The sequence below is a fragment of the Polyodon spathula genome, chromosome 19, assembly GCF_017654505.1.
Source record: "Polyodon spathula isolate WHYD16114869_AA chromosome 19, ASM1765450v1, whole genome shotgun sequence".
NCBI classification, from domain to species: domain Eukaryota; kingdom Metazoa; phylum Chordata; class Actinopteri; order Acipenseriformes; family Polyodontidae; genus Polyodon; species Polyodon spathula.
Genome location: NC_054552.1, coordinates 26598532 through 26614803, shown reverse-complemented (window position 1 = coordinate 26614803; position 16272 = coordinate 26598532). Strand labels below are relative to the sequence as shown.

At 38.5% G+C, this 16272-nt stretch overlaps 1 protein-coding gene across 2 annotated transcripts; it reads right to left on the bottom strand.

The window, feature by feature from the left end:
- Positions 1-242: 242 nt before the first annotated feature.
- LOC121294792 (NAD(P) transhydrogenase, mitochondrial-like) lies at positions 243-15543 on the bottom strand. Of its 2 annotated transcripts, none has more exons than XM_041218877.1 (22): positions 15422-15543; positions 13990-14161; positions 12709-12938; positions 11985-12202; positions 11587-11674; positions 11024-11112; positions 10650-10837; positions 10197-10330; positions 9777-9968; positions 8751-8904; positions 8439-8600; positions 7985-8095; positions 7750-7895; positions 7351-7546; positions 6995-7228; positions 6412-6572; positions 5974-6153; positions 5412-5571; positions 2998-3079; positions 2344-2462; positions 1652-1767; positions 243-728 (listed from the first exon to the last, which is right to left on the bottom strand). In XM_041218877.1, exons 2-22 carry the CDS (start codon positions 14126-14128, stop codon positions 582-584), a joined length of 3246 nt encoding a protein of 1081 aa, XP_041074811.1. In that variant the 5' UTR covers positions 14129-14161; positions 15422-15543; the 3' UTR covers positions 243-581. The 2 variants fall into 2 exon arrangements, with proteins under 2 accessions (XP_041074811.1, XP_041074812.1); XM_041218878.1 differs by lacking the exon at positions 15422-15543 and adding an exon at positions 15088-15168.
- Between the last annotated feature and the right edge of the window lie 729 nt (positions 15544-16272).

The following is a 16272-nucleotide window of genomic DNA, read 5'->3' as shown; positions in this document are numbered from 1 at the left end:
AAATGTATTTTTTGTTTCCACAAGTCTGTGGAATTGTATAGCCAGATTATTATTCACTTTGAAACTGCATAATATTAAGCAGGTCTAAAACATCATAATGATTGTGGTTTTTAAATAAGAACTGTTTGCACATTATTAAGTTAATTTAGGACACTGGTTCTGGACAATAATTTTGTTACTCAGAAATTATTTAATTGAACAGCACAATGTTTACTGTAACTTGTTTAGTCAGTCTCTGTCTAGAAAATGTAAATGGAGAACGGAAATCCCGGTGGATGAGATATTACGTCATAATTAGTCTATTCTGCATTACAGCATTTTATTTACTTACTAAAATGACATTAAAAAATTCAAGGCACATAAACTCTAGTATTTACACATTGGTACATTCAACTTGAGATGCATCATTTCTTAAATAGTTATTGGCTTTACAACAACATTACCAAAAACTTTCAGCAAAATCTTTAAACAGCCATATACAACCACAGTGTGCATAGTTTCTTTTCACAATCCATTTATTAAATTTATATCTTTAACTATAAAAGATACTCAATTAAATCTCATACACAATGAAGAAGATTTTAGTAGAATGCCTCTCTGATTTTAGCCTGTAGAGAATCACATGTTTTCTTGGCATCCCCCAGCAGCATTGATGTGTTGGGTTTGTAGAAAATAGGGTTGTCTACTGCAGCGTAGCCAACTCCAAGGGTCCGCTTCATCACGATAACCTGGATAGAGGAATGGGATGCATTGCTTAAGGTTTACTTGACTTGCTTTCTTATTTTACCTTAAAATGAATGTAACCAAAATATGAAGTTCCCCAAATTGAAAATGAGCTTTGATATCCATATTAGGCCATTCAATACATAACATCATTCTAATATACTGTAATCACCAATAACTTCAAAGAAATAGAATGCAGGTCAAAACATTTTTCTTCATCTGACTGCTTGCATGCCTTAAGGATGCAAAATCCTGTCTTTCGGATGAAACTTAAACCAAGGTCCTACTAGTGACAGGAGCAGCAGTTGTGAGGTATAGTTCTCACCCAAGTCTCTGTAAGTCGCTTTGGATAAAAGCGTCTGCTAAATAGGAGTAATGTTTTTTTTTTTTTTTTTTTTAAATATCACACATCAGGCGAAACGAATCCACATTAACCAAAGTGGCTCACTAATGATTTCAAAGAAGGGGCAGAAGAATAATAAAAATGCCTAACGTGTGCTTAAGTAGTGTGACTATTCCCATAGTTCTGAAACCTTTTCAGCTGCCTCACACATTTATGCAGTCCAACACTAAACAGATTGTGACAATTGTTTTGGTTACTGCCAGAATAAACAGAACAGTTCATGACAGCTTTATATACAGCTGTGGCCAAATGTTTTGCATCATCTAAAGTTTAGGACTGAGTATAAATTTTTTTTTAAAAATTATCATGTAATGAAAGAAAATACAAAAGTTAAATTGCAAAATGTCACATTGTTCTATATGAAAAAAACTACAAAATTGTATGCAATTCAGTATGTACACAGAATAGTCTGCATGTTTCATTAGACCTCACGAAGCAAAATTAGTTAATTCTATAGGGTGACGCCAAACTTTTGGGCATAGCTGTGCTGCATTTAATTGAATATATGAAGCCCCTCTCCCTTACCTGCTTGGATTTCCAAACCTCCAGGACAGGCATCCCTGCAATTATGGAGTTTGGATCCTCCTGTGCAGCAGAGTTTACTGTGTCATTCGCACCAATAACCAAGGCCAAGTCCGTTTCTGTGGTTACAGGATATACATTACCACGATTAGATCACAAGTTCATACTCAACTGCTTTTGTATTGCAAAAGAACAATAAATCAAAAGCTTATTGAATGTAATCAGTGTGCTTTTGCTCCTCTGCCTCTCTCATCTAACCAAAATAAAGCCATCTGTTTGTAAGTGTGCAGCTGAGCAGTACGAAGACTGAGGTGCATTATATGTCTAAACAAAAAAAAATTACAAATCTATTGCCAAAACATGAATTCATGCTGTGGAGAGAATGTAAAAGAGTTGTATTGCAAACACACTGGTTCAGATTATAATCTCTACCTTTTAGCATGTCTTATTTTAATTATTCTGCTGCAGCTGGTGCTGAAGTCATGCCTCAGCAGGCTACAGCTAGACCTCTGCAGCACTCAGACTGCAGTAACCCCAATGCAGAATCAATGTTTGGTGTGGTCTCCCAATAGTGGGCATTTAAGCATCTGCACAGTGCAAAGATAATCTGCAGGACGTGGATAGGTACAGTATATGACTGGTCAACATCAACACTTTCATTCTTTTACAGATTTGCAGACTGGATCTCTTTTTACCTGGGAAGTCCTCATTTATCTCATCCATTTCTAACACAACATCATAAGGAACACCAGCTTCAGCCAGAAGCACATTAAGCTGACCAGGCATGCGACCAGCAACCGGATGGATGCCAAACCTAAGACAAACAAAACGTGAACAGCATTTCAGTTCCTGCATACCAGGAATGCAAGAAGTATACCTGAAGGCCAAGAAAGAAATGGAAAATTCTGGCAAACGCAGTTAACGAGAAATCACCAACAGCACATTACATCCTGTCCTTAGTGTTGAACCCTTTTCAATGCACTTGGATGTTACTCTATACTGCCTGGTCTTTTCCAGAGACAAATGCACGGGGAAACTGAGCTTGAACAAAGCTCAACACCTTGTTTAAATAAAGATACCACATTATCTTCATAGACATGGGGGACAGTTGTATCATATACATTTTTAAATATGATGAATTAAGAAATATCCTGTATAGTGTATATTACACAATTATTCCAAAGATTGTTCAGAGGAGATCACCTTCACAGTTATTACACAGTTTACATGCACATGGTGTACTTTTCTGTATTTTTAAAGGTCATCTAGAATGGCTGTAATAGTGTTTTCATTCATTGAATCGTACTGTGTGTGTCTTCAGTAGATACAGAAAAAGAAAACATGCTTACCTTACACGTTTGCCCTGTTCCAGCAGCATTTTAATCATGTCAGCAATAGGGTACTGAGCCTTAGCAGCACACAGACCCCAGCCTTTAGGGAAAAAAACAAGAGAGCCGTGCACATTCGATTTAACTGCTATTACAATCACATACATTGTTAGGCATAGCTGCCCCCTGAGCAACACCACTGCCAATTCCCCAAGATCGACAAATGGGGCAGGGCACGCCACTTTATTCTATAGAAATTAAGTGCACCTAAAATTGTGTATGACATTGTCATGTACCTCAAGTTTAAAGAGTTTGTAACTAGAGATGGGTTGGTATACCGGTTTTTCGGTTTAGGTACATTATCATAATTCCTTTTTACAAATGGTTAATGCATTTTTCAACAGCAAACACACTTCTAAAATCAAGCGATGGTACTTGCAGCCTTAGCAAAGTGTCTGAGGAAGATCTTTTTTTAAACTGATGCTGTATTTTGATAATGGTTTTGAAGGAAACTGTCAACGGCACAGAATACACGTTTCAATTGCTGCGTTCTGTTACCCAGAGCTTGCTGCGCCAGCTGCTCTTGGCTGCTGTCTTTCTGATGTCACATACAGCTTTTAGAGAAATGCCTCCTCCAAACCTTGCAGCATAGTACACATTTTTAACGTCCTATATTTACATTTGTCTGGATTATCAGTCAGTTTGATGTAATCGATGTAACATTAACTATTGTAGAACTATACATCACTTATCACAGATTTAGTACATTATGTTTAAGTAATTGATTTATTTATTTAATATAGCATTGACAAGGCTGTTCACAGCTTCACTGTATAATGATAAAATGTTGTTCTTCTCCGTTAACAAGGTGGCAGCGGTAGTTTTAGTGGTTATTTACATTACAAATTAGCAGGTCACTCATGATCTCCACATCATACCTTTGATTCACAGCAACAGCCAGCCTCCCGCAATAACATTTCAAAGCTGCGCAGGGCTGTGCAGAATCTGCACAGATTTCTGTGGGTGTTGAGTGACGTTTACAGCGCATCTCCACAATTCTGTGCAGCACTGTGTAGAACTGCGGAAATCTGCGCTATAAGAACACGACCAATGTCTCAAACATAACTAGCACAGACCCACGACTGCAGCAGGATAGCCTACTTATTATCAGCGTAGTTTTGTTTAAACTAGTTATAACAATATTCCAATTTTCTTAGGTAAATGAAGAAATCTTTTTTTACAAAACTCCACGTGTAATAATCTTTGGAAGTTACTTGTGCAACGTCGGGACGTGTAGCTATAAATCCAATAACACGTTTAGTATTAAAATACATTTGTTTCCTATACATATTTTATTTATCCAGTTGAAAAAATAAACAACTTATCTCTGCTCTTAAATAATAACCTGTGGTACATGTTTGTGTTTTAAGCATAAGACCGATCATTTCCCAGTTCTATTTGCCATCAGCTAAACAAAGTATTTATTTATTTAATTGTATATGTTAAAATGTTTTAAACAAGCTTCAGCACTGCGTCATTTTGAGCAAATAATATATCTGAATACTGTTGTAGTGTAATATTGATTGTACAACTTTAGTTTTTATTGTCTTTATAAAAAAACGTACAAAGTTATTTGGCATATTAAAATATTAAATACCAAATGTTTAAGTCATTCCATATTTGTTGGTTTTATTTTTGTGAATTACGGTAAAGTGATTTACATTAGTTTTTCTCCATTTAAGCCTTTATTTTACAACTTTACTGTATACCGTGATATTAAGGTTACCACAGTGATTTTTTGTTTGTTTTTTAATGGTTATCATACCATGCAAATTTTGCACCGTCCCATCCCAATTTGGAATCAGTCTCATGGATTCCAGAATTTACAAGGGGCATTTTCAGTTTTCCAAGTTCATACAGCAAACAGTTGTCTACTGTATAGTACCTGGGTTGTAGGGCAAAGTATTGAACTTGTTAGTCACACACCTAGTGCTACTATATGCGTTGAGAGGTTTTGCAACACCCACCTGTCAAGGAGCAATTTTATGCTTTTAACCTGCACTAGAATAGTTAGAACATAAAACCACAGGAAAGATAATTATTATGATTTAGTTGGAACTGAACCGTCAAATCCCCAGAAATGTATTTTTAAAAAAGTATATATTTTTTAAAATATAATTTACTGTGAAATTAAGAATTCAAAACCTACATATTTTTTGCTCCATTTTCTAAACTAAATATAACTATTGTTGCTCTTTGTCATCTCCAAAGTTCCTCTCAAAGCTGTCTTCAAAATGTTTTCAAATAATGGTCTTTCAGAAGGCAGGATTTTATATCCAGACAGCCTGTACTTGGTAATAGGAAGGACAGTGCTGCCACCTGGTGGCTGAATATTTTAAAACTAGCAACATGTTCTGCTATGGGAATGCTCTCACCTGGAGTAATAACGATGGTATTCGCTTCTTTTATCATCTCAATTGCCTGATCCACATTTACTTCTGTATGGGTTCCAACAATCTCCATGGGCTTTCCAGAACCAGTGGAAGAAGTACCGTAGCCTCCAAGGATAACATTGGGCAGTGATCGATTCATTGCCTACAGTAAAGTGTCAGAAACTGTATTACCATCATCAGCTGCCACATATTGGAACCAGTACTGTGTCTGGATATCTGAGGATAAACTGATTTGTTACGCCCTAGAATGCATACATTTAGACAAACGTTTTTAATAGGGTTTCCCATTTTTGAAAAATAAATAAATCAAGCAAAAGCTTAATTCATTACTATTTTGATAGATTTTTTTATTTTATTTTAAATGCTACAATATCACAGTTCTGCTATGTTAGTTACTAGGAATTAAACAAGTGACCCACTATCTTCTGATCAACTTATCAACACAAAGCTTTCAAGAATGCAAAATGTGTTTCAGTCAGTCTACTTAATGCAAGAAATCAGCCTGCAGTCTCAATTCTATTCTCACACTATGTGATTTGCTTACCACACACATAATGTAAGAAAGGATAGCCCCAGAGGATCCAATCAGCGCGCCAACAATTGTCATGAGATTGTTGTCCAGTAGAAATCCCTCAGCACACAGGGCCCAGCCGGAGTAGCTGTTGAGCACAGTGATCACCACGGGCATGTCAGCACCTCCAATTGCTGCGGTCAACGTCACCCCCTACAGGACAAACAGGGCATCAACACTACCAACCCAGCAGAGGAACACAGCCTCGAAACCCTTCAAAGCAAAATGACAGTATAAGGATCGTTATTTTGGAGTTGTATTCGGACGAGATTAACTGGTTCACTTATTTGTGGAAAAGTTATACCAAGCGTGGTAAATAAAATTCTACCCCAGGGGCATCACATTCTGCCCTTATACTTAAAAAAAAAAAAAAAAACAACCACTCCGCTGAGTAGCATTGTCAGTTCTTACCATGACAGTGGAGAGTGCTGAAACGCCAATTAGGCACCCCATGCCTGTAGTGTAACTGGGGTCCAGCATGAAGGGGATCATGCCACCCACTGAGGCTGCCATCAGACCGGCATTGAGAAAATGCCGACCAGGCAGGAGCAAGGGAGCAGAGCTCAGCAAGCCTGCAATGGATTAATACAATTACAGATCAAAATGGGGTGAATACGTTGTACCTATACTATGCATTGCTTATTACTATTCAGAGTTCCACACCCACTCCAGACAATACAAATGGCCCATTTTGCAGGTCTTTCAGAGAGCTCACGTCTCCATGTCTCCTAGGACGGTCTCCAAGGTCCTGGAAGATTTCAAAAGCATGTTTGTCATCTTGCTAATCTTAAAATACACATGATCCCGTTTTTCATAATCAAAGCTTTTCCTGTAAATTCTTTTGGAAGTGAATGCTTGCTAACAATTCCAGAAAAACTCAAGGCTGTCGTGAAGTCTGCTGTGAGGATATAGAAAAACTTCCAGGGATGTTTACTTTCAGTTGGGTTCATGTTTTCATTTAAAAAAAGAAAGAAAAAAAAAACATTAACTGTACCTTGTAGCTTTCCATAGGCTACCAAAGAGCCACTAAATGTGACCCCGCCAATGTATGTTCCCAGGTAAGCCACGGTCTTGAGGACATTAGCAGAAGGATGTATATCAAGGTGAGGGTACTCGATCATATACTCAGCAACACAGGTGAGAACTGCAGCTAGGCCCACTAGACTGTGAAACGCTGCCACGAGCTGAGGGAGGTCAGATATCTCAATGCGCTTGGCAATGGTGAGACCTACAACAGCACAGCATTGAGAAGTCACTCAAACTGAATCTGAAATACAGTATTTAAGCAGGTATTGGTAGAAAGTTTTTTTTTTTTTTTTTTTTTTTTTTTTTTTGCTTTTTGGTACATACCGATCGTGCCTCCAGTGGCCATGGCAACAGACATTTGAGACAGTAACTCTGGGGATGGTTTAAGACTACCCAAAGTGGCAGCAATCCCTCCAGCCACTCCTATCATGCCCAGTGCATTTCCCAGTCTCGAGGTTCTCTGGGCAGAAAGGCCAGCCAGCGCCCCCACACAGCACAATCCTGAGCCCAGATACATCATCTACAATGAGAAATCATGGTTAAAAAAAACAAAAACTTTTTTTAAAGCACACAGTGCCACTTGGAGGTTAATATTGGAATTGCAGTTTCTTTGACTAGTACAGAAATGTTGGACAAATGTTGTAAATACCTCAAAGATATGGATTAGCCACAAGAGGAATAGTGATTGATCACCAATTTTAGAACCGCAAGATGCCGAGATACCTGCTCAATGTTGTAGCCACTAGCAACAGAAGCACCATATCCACCCACAAACACAGCTCCAGGTATCATATACAAATAGTTGTACTCTGGGGGGTCTGTAGGACGTTTGAACATGTCAAGCATCCTCTGGGTAATCGTGAAACCACCTGCAGTCACCATGGGGACAAAGAAGAAATTAGCATTCGACCAACTGAGGAAAATAAATCTGCATGACATAAGGACTGTGTGAACATACCTGCAATGTTAATGGAGGACACAAAAGCAGCAAGCAGTGCCAAGGTTTCAGGGAAACTGGAAGGGGTGTAAGCCCCACCCATCAGTACCAGACCACCAACAGCTGTGAGCCCTGAAGCAACAAATCACAGGATAAGATTTACTTTAAATACAGGCTGTATCCTACATACACATGTAGTACAATATTAGATTATAGATACAACATTTTCTTATGCAACATGTCCACTGAACCAAAATGAGCCACTCAAGCTTTTTTTGTTTCTTTTAAAAAAAGTCACATGAACAAATGAAGATATACCCTGATGTTCCCCCACAGGAGCCCCTTTGTAGAATTACGATGGGAGATAGACGCATATACATATAAACGCCTTTAACCATCACACCAAGATGTTTTCCTAGAAATCGCAGTTTTTTGAGAATAACCACTTTCTACTGCAATCTAAAAGGATCTTTACCCGAAATAGCATTGGTGACTGACATCAGTGGGGAGTGCAGGGCCGAAGTGACCCCCCAGACTGTGTGATATCCCACAATCCCAGCCAGACCAAACGTGGTGACCATCTGCGTGAATGCAGCGTTCGGAGAAATCATACCAAGCCCCACAACTCCTGATAAACCTGAAATTATAAAAAAAGAACACCATCTCATTATTCCTTCGGGAACTGAAACATCTATTAGAATACATATTTTCCATTACAATGTAACACTTAAATACATGCTAAATAATAAAAAAGGCACGTCACAGATCTGTTTAAAGCACACCTTACCTGCTGAATAGATGCCAGCGGAGGTTATCGTTTTCCTAAAGGGAGAGATCTCTGCCACTTTTTCTGATTCTAACTCTGCGAGTGACTTCTGTTTGGGAGGAGCAGTTGGTGGAAGAGTCTTGGGTAAAGGGGCTGGGAATAGGTTTTTGCCTTCCTGGGAAAGAGTGTGAAAAATCAACCAGTACAGTAAAGTGTCGTATAGTACAGTCCACCTTTATACAGCAGATTTAGACTGGTGTATCCAGTCTGGTTAATACATTATAGACAGTAGTGTACAAGGCACATGGGACCTGTGTGATCCAGTGGTTAAAGAAACATGCTTGTAACCAGGAGGTCCCTGGTTCAAATCCCAGCTCAGCCACTGACTCATTTTTACCCTGAGCAAGTCACTTAACCTCCTTGTGCTCAGTCTTTCAGGTGAGACATTGTTGTAGGTGACTCTGCAACTGATGCATAGTTCACACACCCTAGTCTTGTATCTTGTAATGCACTTAGTGGACCACCATCACAATGAAAGGCGCTATACAAAAATTATTATTCATTTAAATGTGCTCAAGGCAATTACATTTTCATTTGCCACTGGATTAAAGAAAACTATCTGCAGCAAAACAAAAAAACAAAACAATAATAGTTGTTTTTAGCAATCCAACCTGCACACAGTCTCCTAGAACTGGATTAGATCAAGCTTAATACAACCTGATCAAAAACTTTTTTTGATTAAGTACTGGCAACAACAAAAACAAACTTTGCTAATTGGAAACACTATCAGAAGAATATGTATGGAATTACTCCCCTGGAGCTTGTATTTAAACTGTTTGACCTTTAAATAAACCATTTCTAGATCTGTAACATCACAGCGCAGACATCTTTGGAGCTAAATGAGCAGTCCATTGGCAGAGTTATTTCAAACAAAACAGCAGTCAGCTTTTAAGGTTAAGAGGACAACTGGGAGGGAAGCACATGAAAGAAAGGTAATCTCATGAGTAACACTGGAACAGCCATCCAATCAAAAAACGAGGCACCTACCTTCATCACCACAGTGCCTCTGATAACATGGTCAGCCGTTCCATAGTCAAAATCTTCCTTGGGCTCGAAAAAGAAGTATTCCTTGTCGGGACTTATTCCCTTAAGTAATTTCAAAACATTATTGGAGTACAGAGTGCTGGCCTGGCTTGGCATTCTGCTGGGTAAATCAGTATATCCAATGTGAGTGACACCCTAAAAAAATAAATAAATAAATAAAGAATTTATTTGTATTCGGTGTATGCTAGTAGGTCACTGTTTCTTTGAATGTACTGGACTTTACTAGTACATTTCATTAAGTTTTAGAACTGTATGAAAACCAATAGTGTAAACTTGTAAGCCGCAAGCACTGGGTCCCATTGTTCGATCTTCAGGAACTCTCTAGGTTTTCCCAGATGAATGTTAAGGTTAAAATAGTCTAACCTTGTGGACATAGAGCTCCCCGGGTTTGGTGGTTTCAACATTTCCTCCAGCTTCAGCAGCGAGATCCACAATTACCGAGCCATCCTTCATTGACTCTACCATGTACTTTTTTATTAGAACAGGCGCTGTTTTTCCTGTGGTGGAGGCATTTCAAATAAAAATGCAACAGTAAACTATCAAACTGAATTTCTTGCAAGCTACAATCAAGGTTCTCCCTGGACTCTTTTAGGGAAACAGAACGCTAAACTTGCTGTGTTCTAACCATCCCCTACCTTGTACAAGTGAAATATATCTTAAAATACTAAAAGAAGAAGAAGGATCTGCAAAATACAGCCGTGGGAAACTGCCAATTAAAGTACACAATTAAATGCTTATGCTCAATTTGCAATGGGACGGTGCCATTTGTATTGAAGTTTGTTGATATGTTTATGAATTGAACAGATGTGTTTTTACCTGGTATTAGTGCAGTGCTGATAACAATATCCACATCCTTACATTGTTTAGCAAACAATGCCATTTCTGCTTCAATAAACTCTTTGGACATCTCTTTGGCATAACCGCCCACCCCTTCTCCTGACTCTGCCAGTTCCACCTCCAGGGGCTCAGCTCCGAAGGATTTAAACTGTTCAAGAGCAGCTTCCCTGCAAATAAAAACAAAACAAAACTGAGATTTAGTAAATAAAACAGGGAGGGCTGGTTCCCACATTACAAACAGGATTCCCTGTCACACATACATTTAAATAACATAGCAAATCGACTTGACCACGTCATTTTAAACATGCACACTTAAATGATTTCTAGTTCTAAATGTATAATTGAAGGCTTACCTTGTATCAAATCCTCTGACAATGGCTCCCATAGACTTCGCTGCCCCGGCAGCAGATAACCCAGCCACACCACCACCAATTACCAATACCTGACGGAAAACAAAGACGCAGAATTGGCAAGAGCAATTGGCACAGTCACACGGCATTGGGGATAAGCCCTTTACATGCTCTATGACATTATTCTCAACTTCACAGCAGTGCACTATGATCTAACAAAATTGCCTTTTTATTATTATTATTTTTATTTAAGAGTATCAATCAGCACTCAGATTAAGGATTCTCTCCACCACAAGTAAATGCAAACCTAAAAGCTAATCGCCATTTGTTTAAAGCTTTAGAGCTCGTAGGGCTGACTGTGCTTAGTAACCGTATTTCAGTCATGTGAATTCCAATTCTGAAATCACACTTTATCTGAACCATTTTTATCACGTCAGAAACAAAACCAATTTACAAAAGACAGTATGTGTCTCTCCAACACATCTACGAATGCACATTAACTTGACAGGATATCACTGTTCCCAGTTAGCCTGCTAGCATCAGGAATCAAGCGGAGCTGTATTCACCTTTGCTGGAGGAACTTTGCCAGCTGCTGTAATCTGGCCAGTAAAAAATCTTCCAAAATGGTTTGCTGCCAGAATGACAGCCTTGTACCTGGAACATAAAAAAATGAAATAATAATAAAAAAAAAAAAAACTGGTTAGCGTGTACTGCTTTTTTTTTCTTTTGTATTTGGAATACATTTATTCAAAAAGTATTCTCCTATAAAACTTCTATAAAAGGTCTGTTGAACCTCAAAATCCTGTACTACATCTATTCTGATTGAAACAAAAGTAATGGTACACCACAACAAGACCACACCAAATTCTTGGGTAGAAAAATATCATTGAATCTCACAGTGTTGTAGCTAGGAGAGTCAATTCTTCTATCAATAAAAAAAAAAAAAAAAGACATGCCTTCTTACCCTGCAATATTAGCCATTGAACTTAGAGCATCGTATCCTTGAGCAATGGTCACTCGGGGGACCTGATCCATTGCCAGGACGGTGACTTTTTGTTTTGAAAGTTTGTCCATAAGATCAGGGTTTTGTGCTGGGTAGATAAAGCTAACGAGGGTGGCTTTCGGTTTAAGTAGCTCAGCTTCATGTATTCCCAAGACATTATTAAAGGATGGAGCCCTTACCTGAAGGGGGTGGTGGGGAAAAAAAAAGTATAAATGCAGACTAATACATTTATTTGAAAAAGGTGTTTAAAAATATTAGGTATGTAAAATACATAAAACTGTCACCCAAAAAAAAAAAAAAAAAAAAAACATTTAATTTATTTAGATAACAAGGACTGCTTAAATTCCTTATACAACTTTTTTTCTATAAGCTGTTAATCCATGTTACACAAATATTACCAAAGAATGCTGTACACATTGCCTGTTTTATGAACATTTAGTAAATCTATATGGATCTTATATGCCACCTAATTGACCAGGCCACCCTTGAAAACATATTTTAATCTCAAATGGGACTTTCCTGGTTAAATGAACGTTAGATTCACTAACAGTATAAAAGGAAGGACATTATACAGATAAAAGTAAACATGAAAAGTCCCGCTAAGTGTTTTTACATGTAAAGGCATTCTAGATTTGCTGCTTTTACCTAAACTGCATTGAACAGTATGCATGCATTTGTAACTTGCCTTCAGAACAAGATCTGAGCCAAAAACAGCTTTTGCGTCGTTAATCTTGGCACCTGCTTCCCTGTATTGGTCATCAGAAAACTTTGCCTGATCCCCAGCCCCTGTCTCAACCTGCACGCTAAACCCCTGCTTGACCATGGCCTGGACTCCCGCAGGGGTCACTGCCACCCTCTTCTCATTCTTCAAGATCTCCTTCGGAACGCCAACCAAGAGATCTGTATAACGAACTCCTGAAATGGCAAAACATTTTGGTTGTGTGTGTGTTTTTATTATTATTGATACTTTGAACCCAGTTCAAAGAAATGTTTAGCTGTGCAGCAGACAGTAAACTGACTGGATCTTTTGTGTTTTGCTTCCCAGATGACATTCACAACCTGAGCATGCCCGTTTCATTGACTGGGTGACAATAAGAGTGTAAACAAATTGGAAAGCCTATTAGACCTAGTTTTTTACTACAAGGCACAGAAGGGTAAACTAAGAACCATTGTAATAAACTGATCTAGGAATCACATTTTAATATACAATCTAACAGAACCCCCCCCCCCCCCCCCCAAAAAAAACCAAACAATATAAATAATAAACAGTTAACGCTAAGGGGTACCCATGATAGAACTATGACAGCTGAGTGATAGTTTAACTAATGCAATAGCCAGAAGATGTTGACATTTTCCAGTTGGATTCTAGTTTCAAATATCTCTCCTTAATTGGCATGGTTACTTCCCACTGCACCAAGACATTATTAGCAGCTGCTTGGCATTTGGCCAGTCTCACATCACAGCTAGGCCTCTGTAGGGCCTATCAAACTGAAAGTCTGAAACATTCCATATCTGGGGCTCTAAATGGAGTAAAAAAAAAACCAAAAAAACAAATACACAATCTCACAGAAACAGTGCCGTACCACAGCTGTGACACTGGTGAATGTTTCACTTGCAGCTAACTGAATGGGATTGCTAAAGTGAGCAAATAACTTTCACCTTAAATTGACCTTTTCGGCTGTAAAATGCAGAACTATGGAGTTAAATGGAAAAGTTAAATAAAACTCCAGGGAAATTAAAGGCATTTGTTTTGTTTAATATTCATCCACATTCAAAACGTTTAAAGTGCTTTTTATAAAGGTTAATGACTTAACCGTGCAACAAAGTACACTAAATGAGCTGGCACCAACAGCATTCCTTTCCACACTGAGAAACTAAAAACAAACACCACTTAATGGAAAATTGCAAACAGACCGGAGAGAAAAAAATATATTAGCTGCCAACTACGTTTAACATCGAACCGTACCTTTTGATGCTTGCTGGTTCCACAAAATTGGGAAGGTTTTAAAATGTCTTTTTCCAGGTGCTCTCTGCAGTGTCCTGAGGTGAACAACGTGAAACAAGGGGACTGAGCTGCTGGAGGCACAGCGCAGGAGGCAAGCCATGGCTTACAATATGTCGTTCTTGGTCCAGTTGGGCTGAAGGTTAAATAAATTGCAGAAGTGAGCTGTGGGTCTCAGATACCATAAAACATCCTCATCTCCACAGATAGTCACCTAGTTATTGTCCTCAAGCCCGTCTACAAGCTACCCTAAAACTCCTGTGGCTCTCAAGGCCAGGGACACCACCAGTGTGACATTAGAGTGCTCCAGAAAACAGACAGCCTGCCAGGTTGTTACATTATAGCTACGCGAGAACTGGCTGCATAAGACACACTGGCAATTTAAAAGATGTTCTGTATTTGGCTGCTACAGCTAGTGTACAGAAGTCAAACTTAATCATTAATAACACAAAGCTGAAACTGGGCAATGGATACCTCCATACTGAAATACAACTGCCTCAGTACAAGACTGACAGACAGTTATATAGTCCTGTGGGTTTGGTAGGGATTAAGAGCCTGTAGCAACATTGAAAGTTGAATGACAGCAGAATACAAATAAGATGTACTTTCTGTACTTATTAAAGCTACAATAACTGGAGATGGCATTACCAGACCTTTTTTTCCCCTTAAGTTATTTAGGCTCATTGTATATTTAATGATGATTTATGTTTTCTTGCCATTTTACAATTTCACATCCAATACATGATTACCCAGTACTCTTAAAAAATAATGTAGTAGCACAGAGTAAGCTTTGTGAAAACATTACAAAGGACTTAAGTGTTTATAATAACGTTTTAATGTTATGCATTAAAAGAAAGATACAACGAATATAGCACTAGAAGGAGTTCTAACAGAAGCATCGCAAATGTTCATCTATTAGCAGGTGTTCAACGTCTGTAATTGCCAGTTTCATCCCTCCGCCAATATTATGAAGCCAGACACAATAACTACTAACAACTAGCTAATAACTAATAACAACTAGCCATAGAAACAACCAAACAAGAAAACGTGCGCGTAACTTACTACATTTTAGTCAACAGATAATATTTTTGATTGACAGCAGCATTATCCAACAGTTTCAAGTCTTGTTCACAGCACTGCAGATAAGCAGAGTCACATTTACAGTATATCTCACTTATGCGTCTTCTGTCTGAGAAATTCTTGTTAGTGTGTCTGGATGATGAAATGCATCAAAATTACACCTCGTAGCTATTCTCAAAAGCTCAGGGCCTACGCGTATTATGCTTCAAACAGCCGCCTCGTTTAACTTCCAAAACACTAACAGCAGCTCTGTAAACACCTGCAAATTAAGAAAGACGCCGTTAGTATAATAAATACCAACTCAAAAACCACTAACCTGAGTAGAGGTTATTTTCCTAACGGACGCAAATTGTGCTCAACACAAGTTTTACATAGTTTTATGACCACAATGACCTTCACTTCAGTTCCTTATTAAAATGAGTTTGAGCTGCTTAATCTGCTATAAATAGGGGGCCACGTGATTGGACCTCTTGGTGAATTGGCACAGGTTGTAGCGTGCAAGTCCGCTGCCAAATCCTAGCCGTGACCATGTGATTAAACCCCGACACTTTTTTTTTTTTCAGTAATGAAAGTATGCATTAAACTTTCTTCATGTTATCTTTGTGGCATTTAACAAAACGTCTTTTGTTTGCAGTGTTGTTGCAGTAGTTCATGTCGTATTATTCTCAGGGGCGTGTCACTCATACGTTTTCAGCTTTGATTGTTTTTGAGAGTATAGCATGCTATATAGATAGATACCTAGATTTTTTTTTTAACATAGTCGCAGACTTCATTCCTGCGATGCAATTCCTCTTACAGGTATATTACAGAAACCTTTCTGATATCATGCATTAATTCAGATAATATGCTGAGTGCACTATATTAGTGCTGATCAGGGTTTGTGAAACCAGTCATTAGTGAGGTAGCATTTGGGTTCTTATTCATTAAGTAGGCGTTCACCACGTGACCATTTAGGTGCCCTCATCACACAAAGCCAGAAAAACGTTTTCTCTGATCTGTCCAATCAAGACTATTTAACATTGTGATTCATCCTAATCTATAGTTCGGCCATGCATCCCTCAGGGTACGCCCACCTAAATCCTAACTAGACACCTGCAAATGTGTTGCCAGGAGTCTGGAATTCTGATGGAGTCTGGAATCCTTAGAATCCAAACCGTAACTCTACTG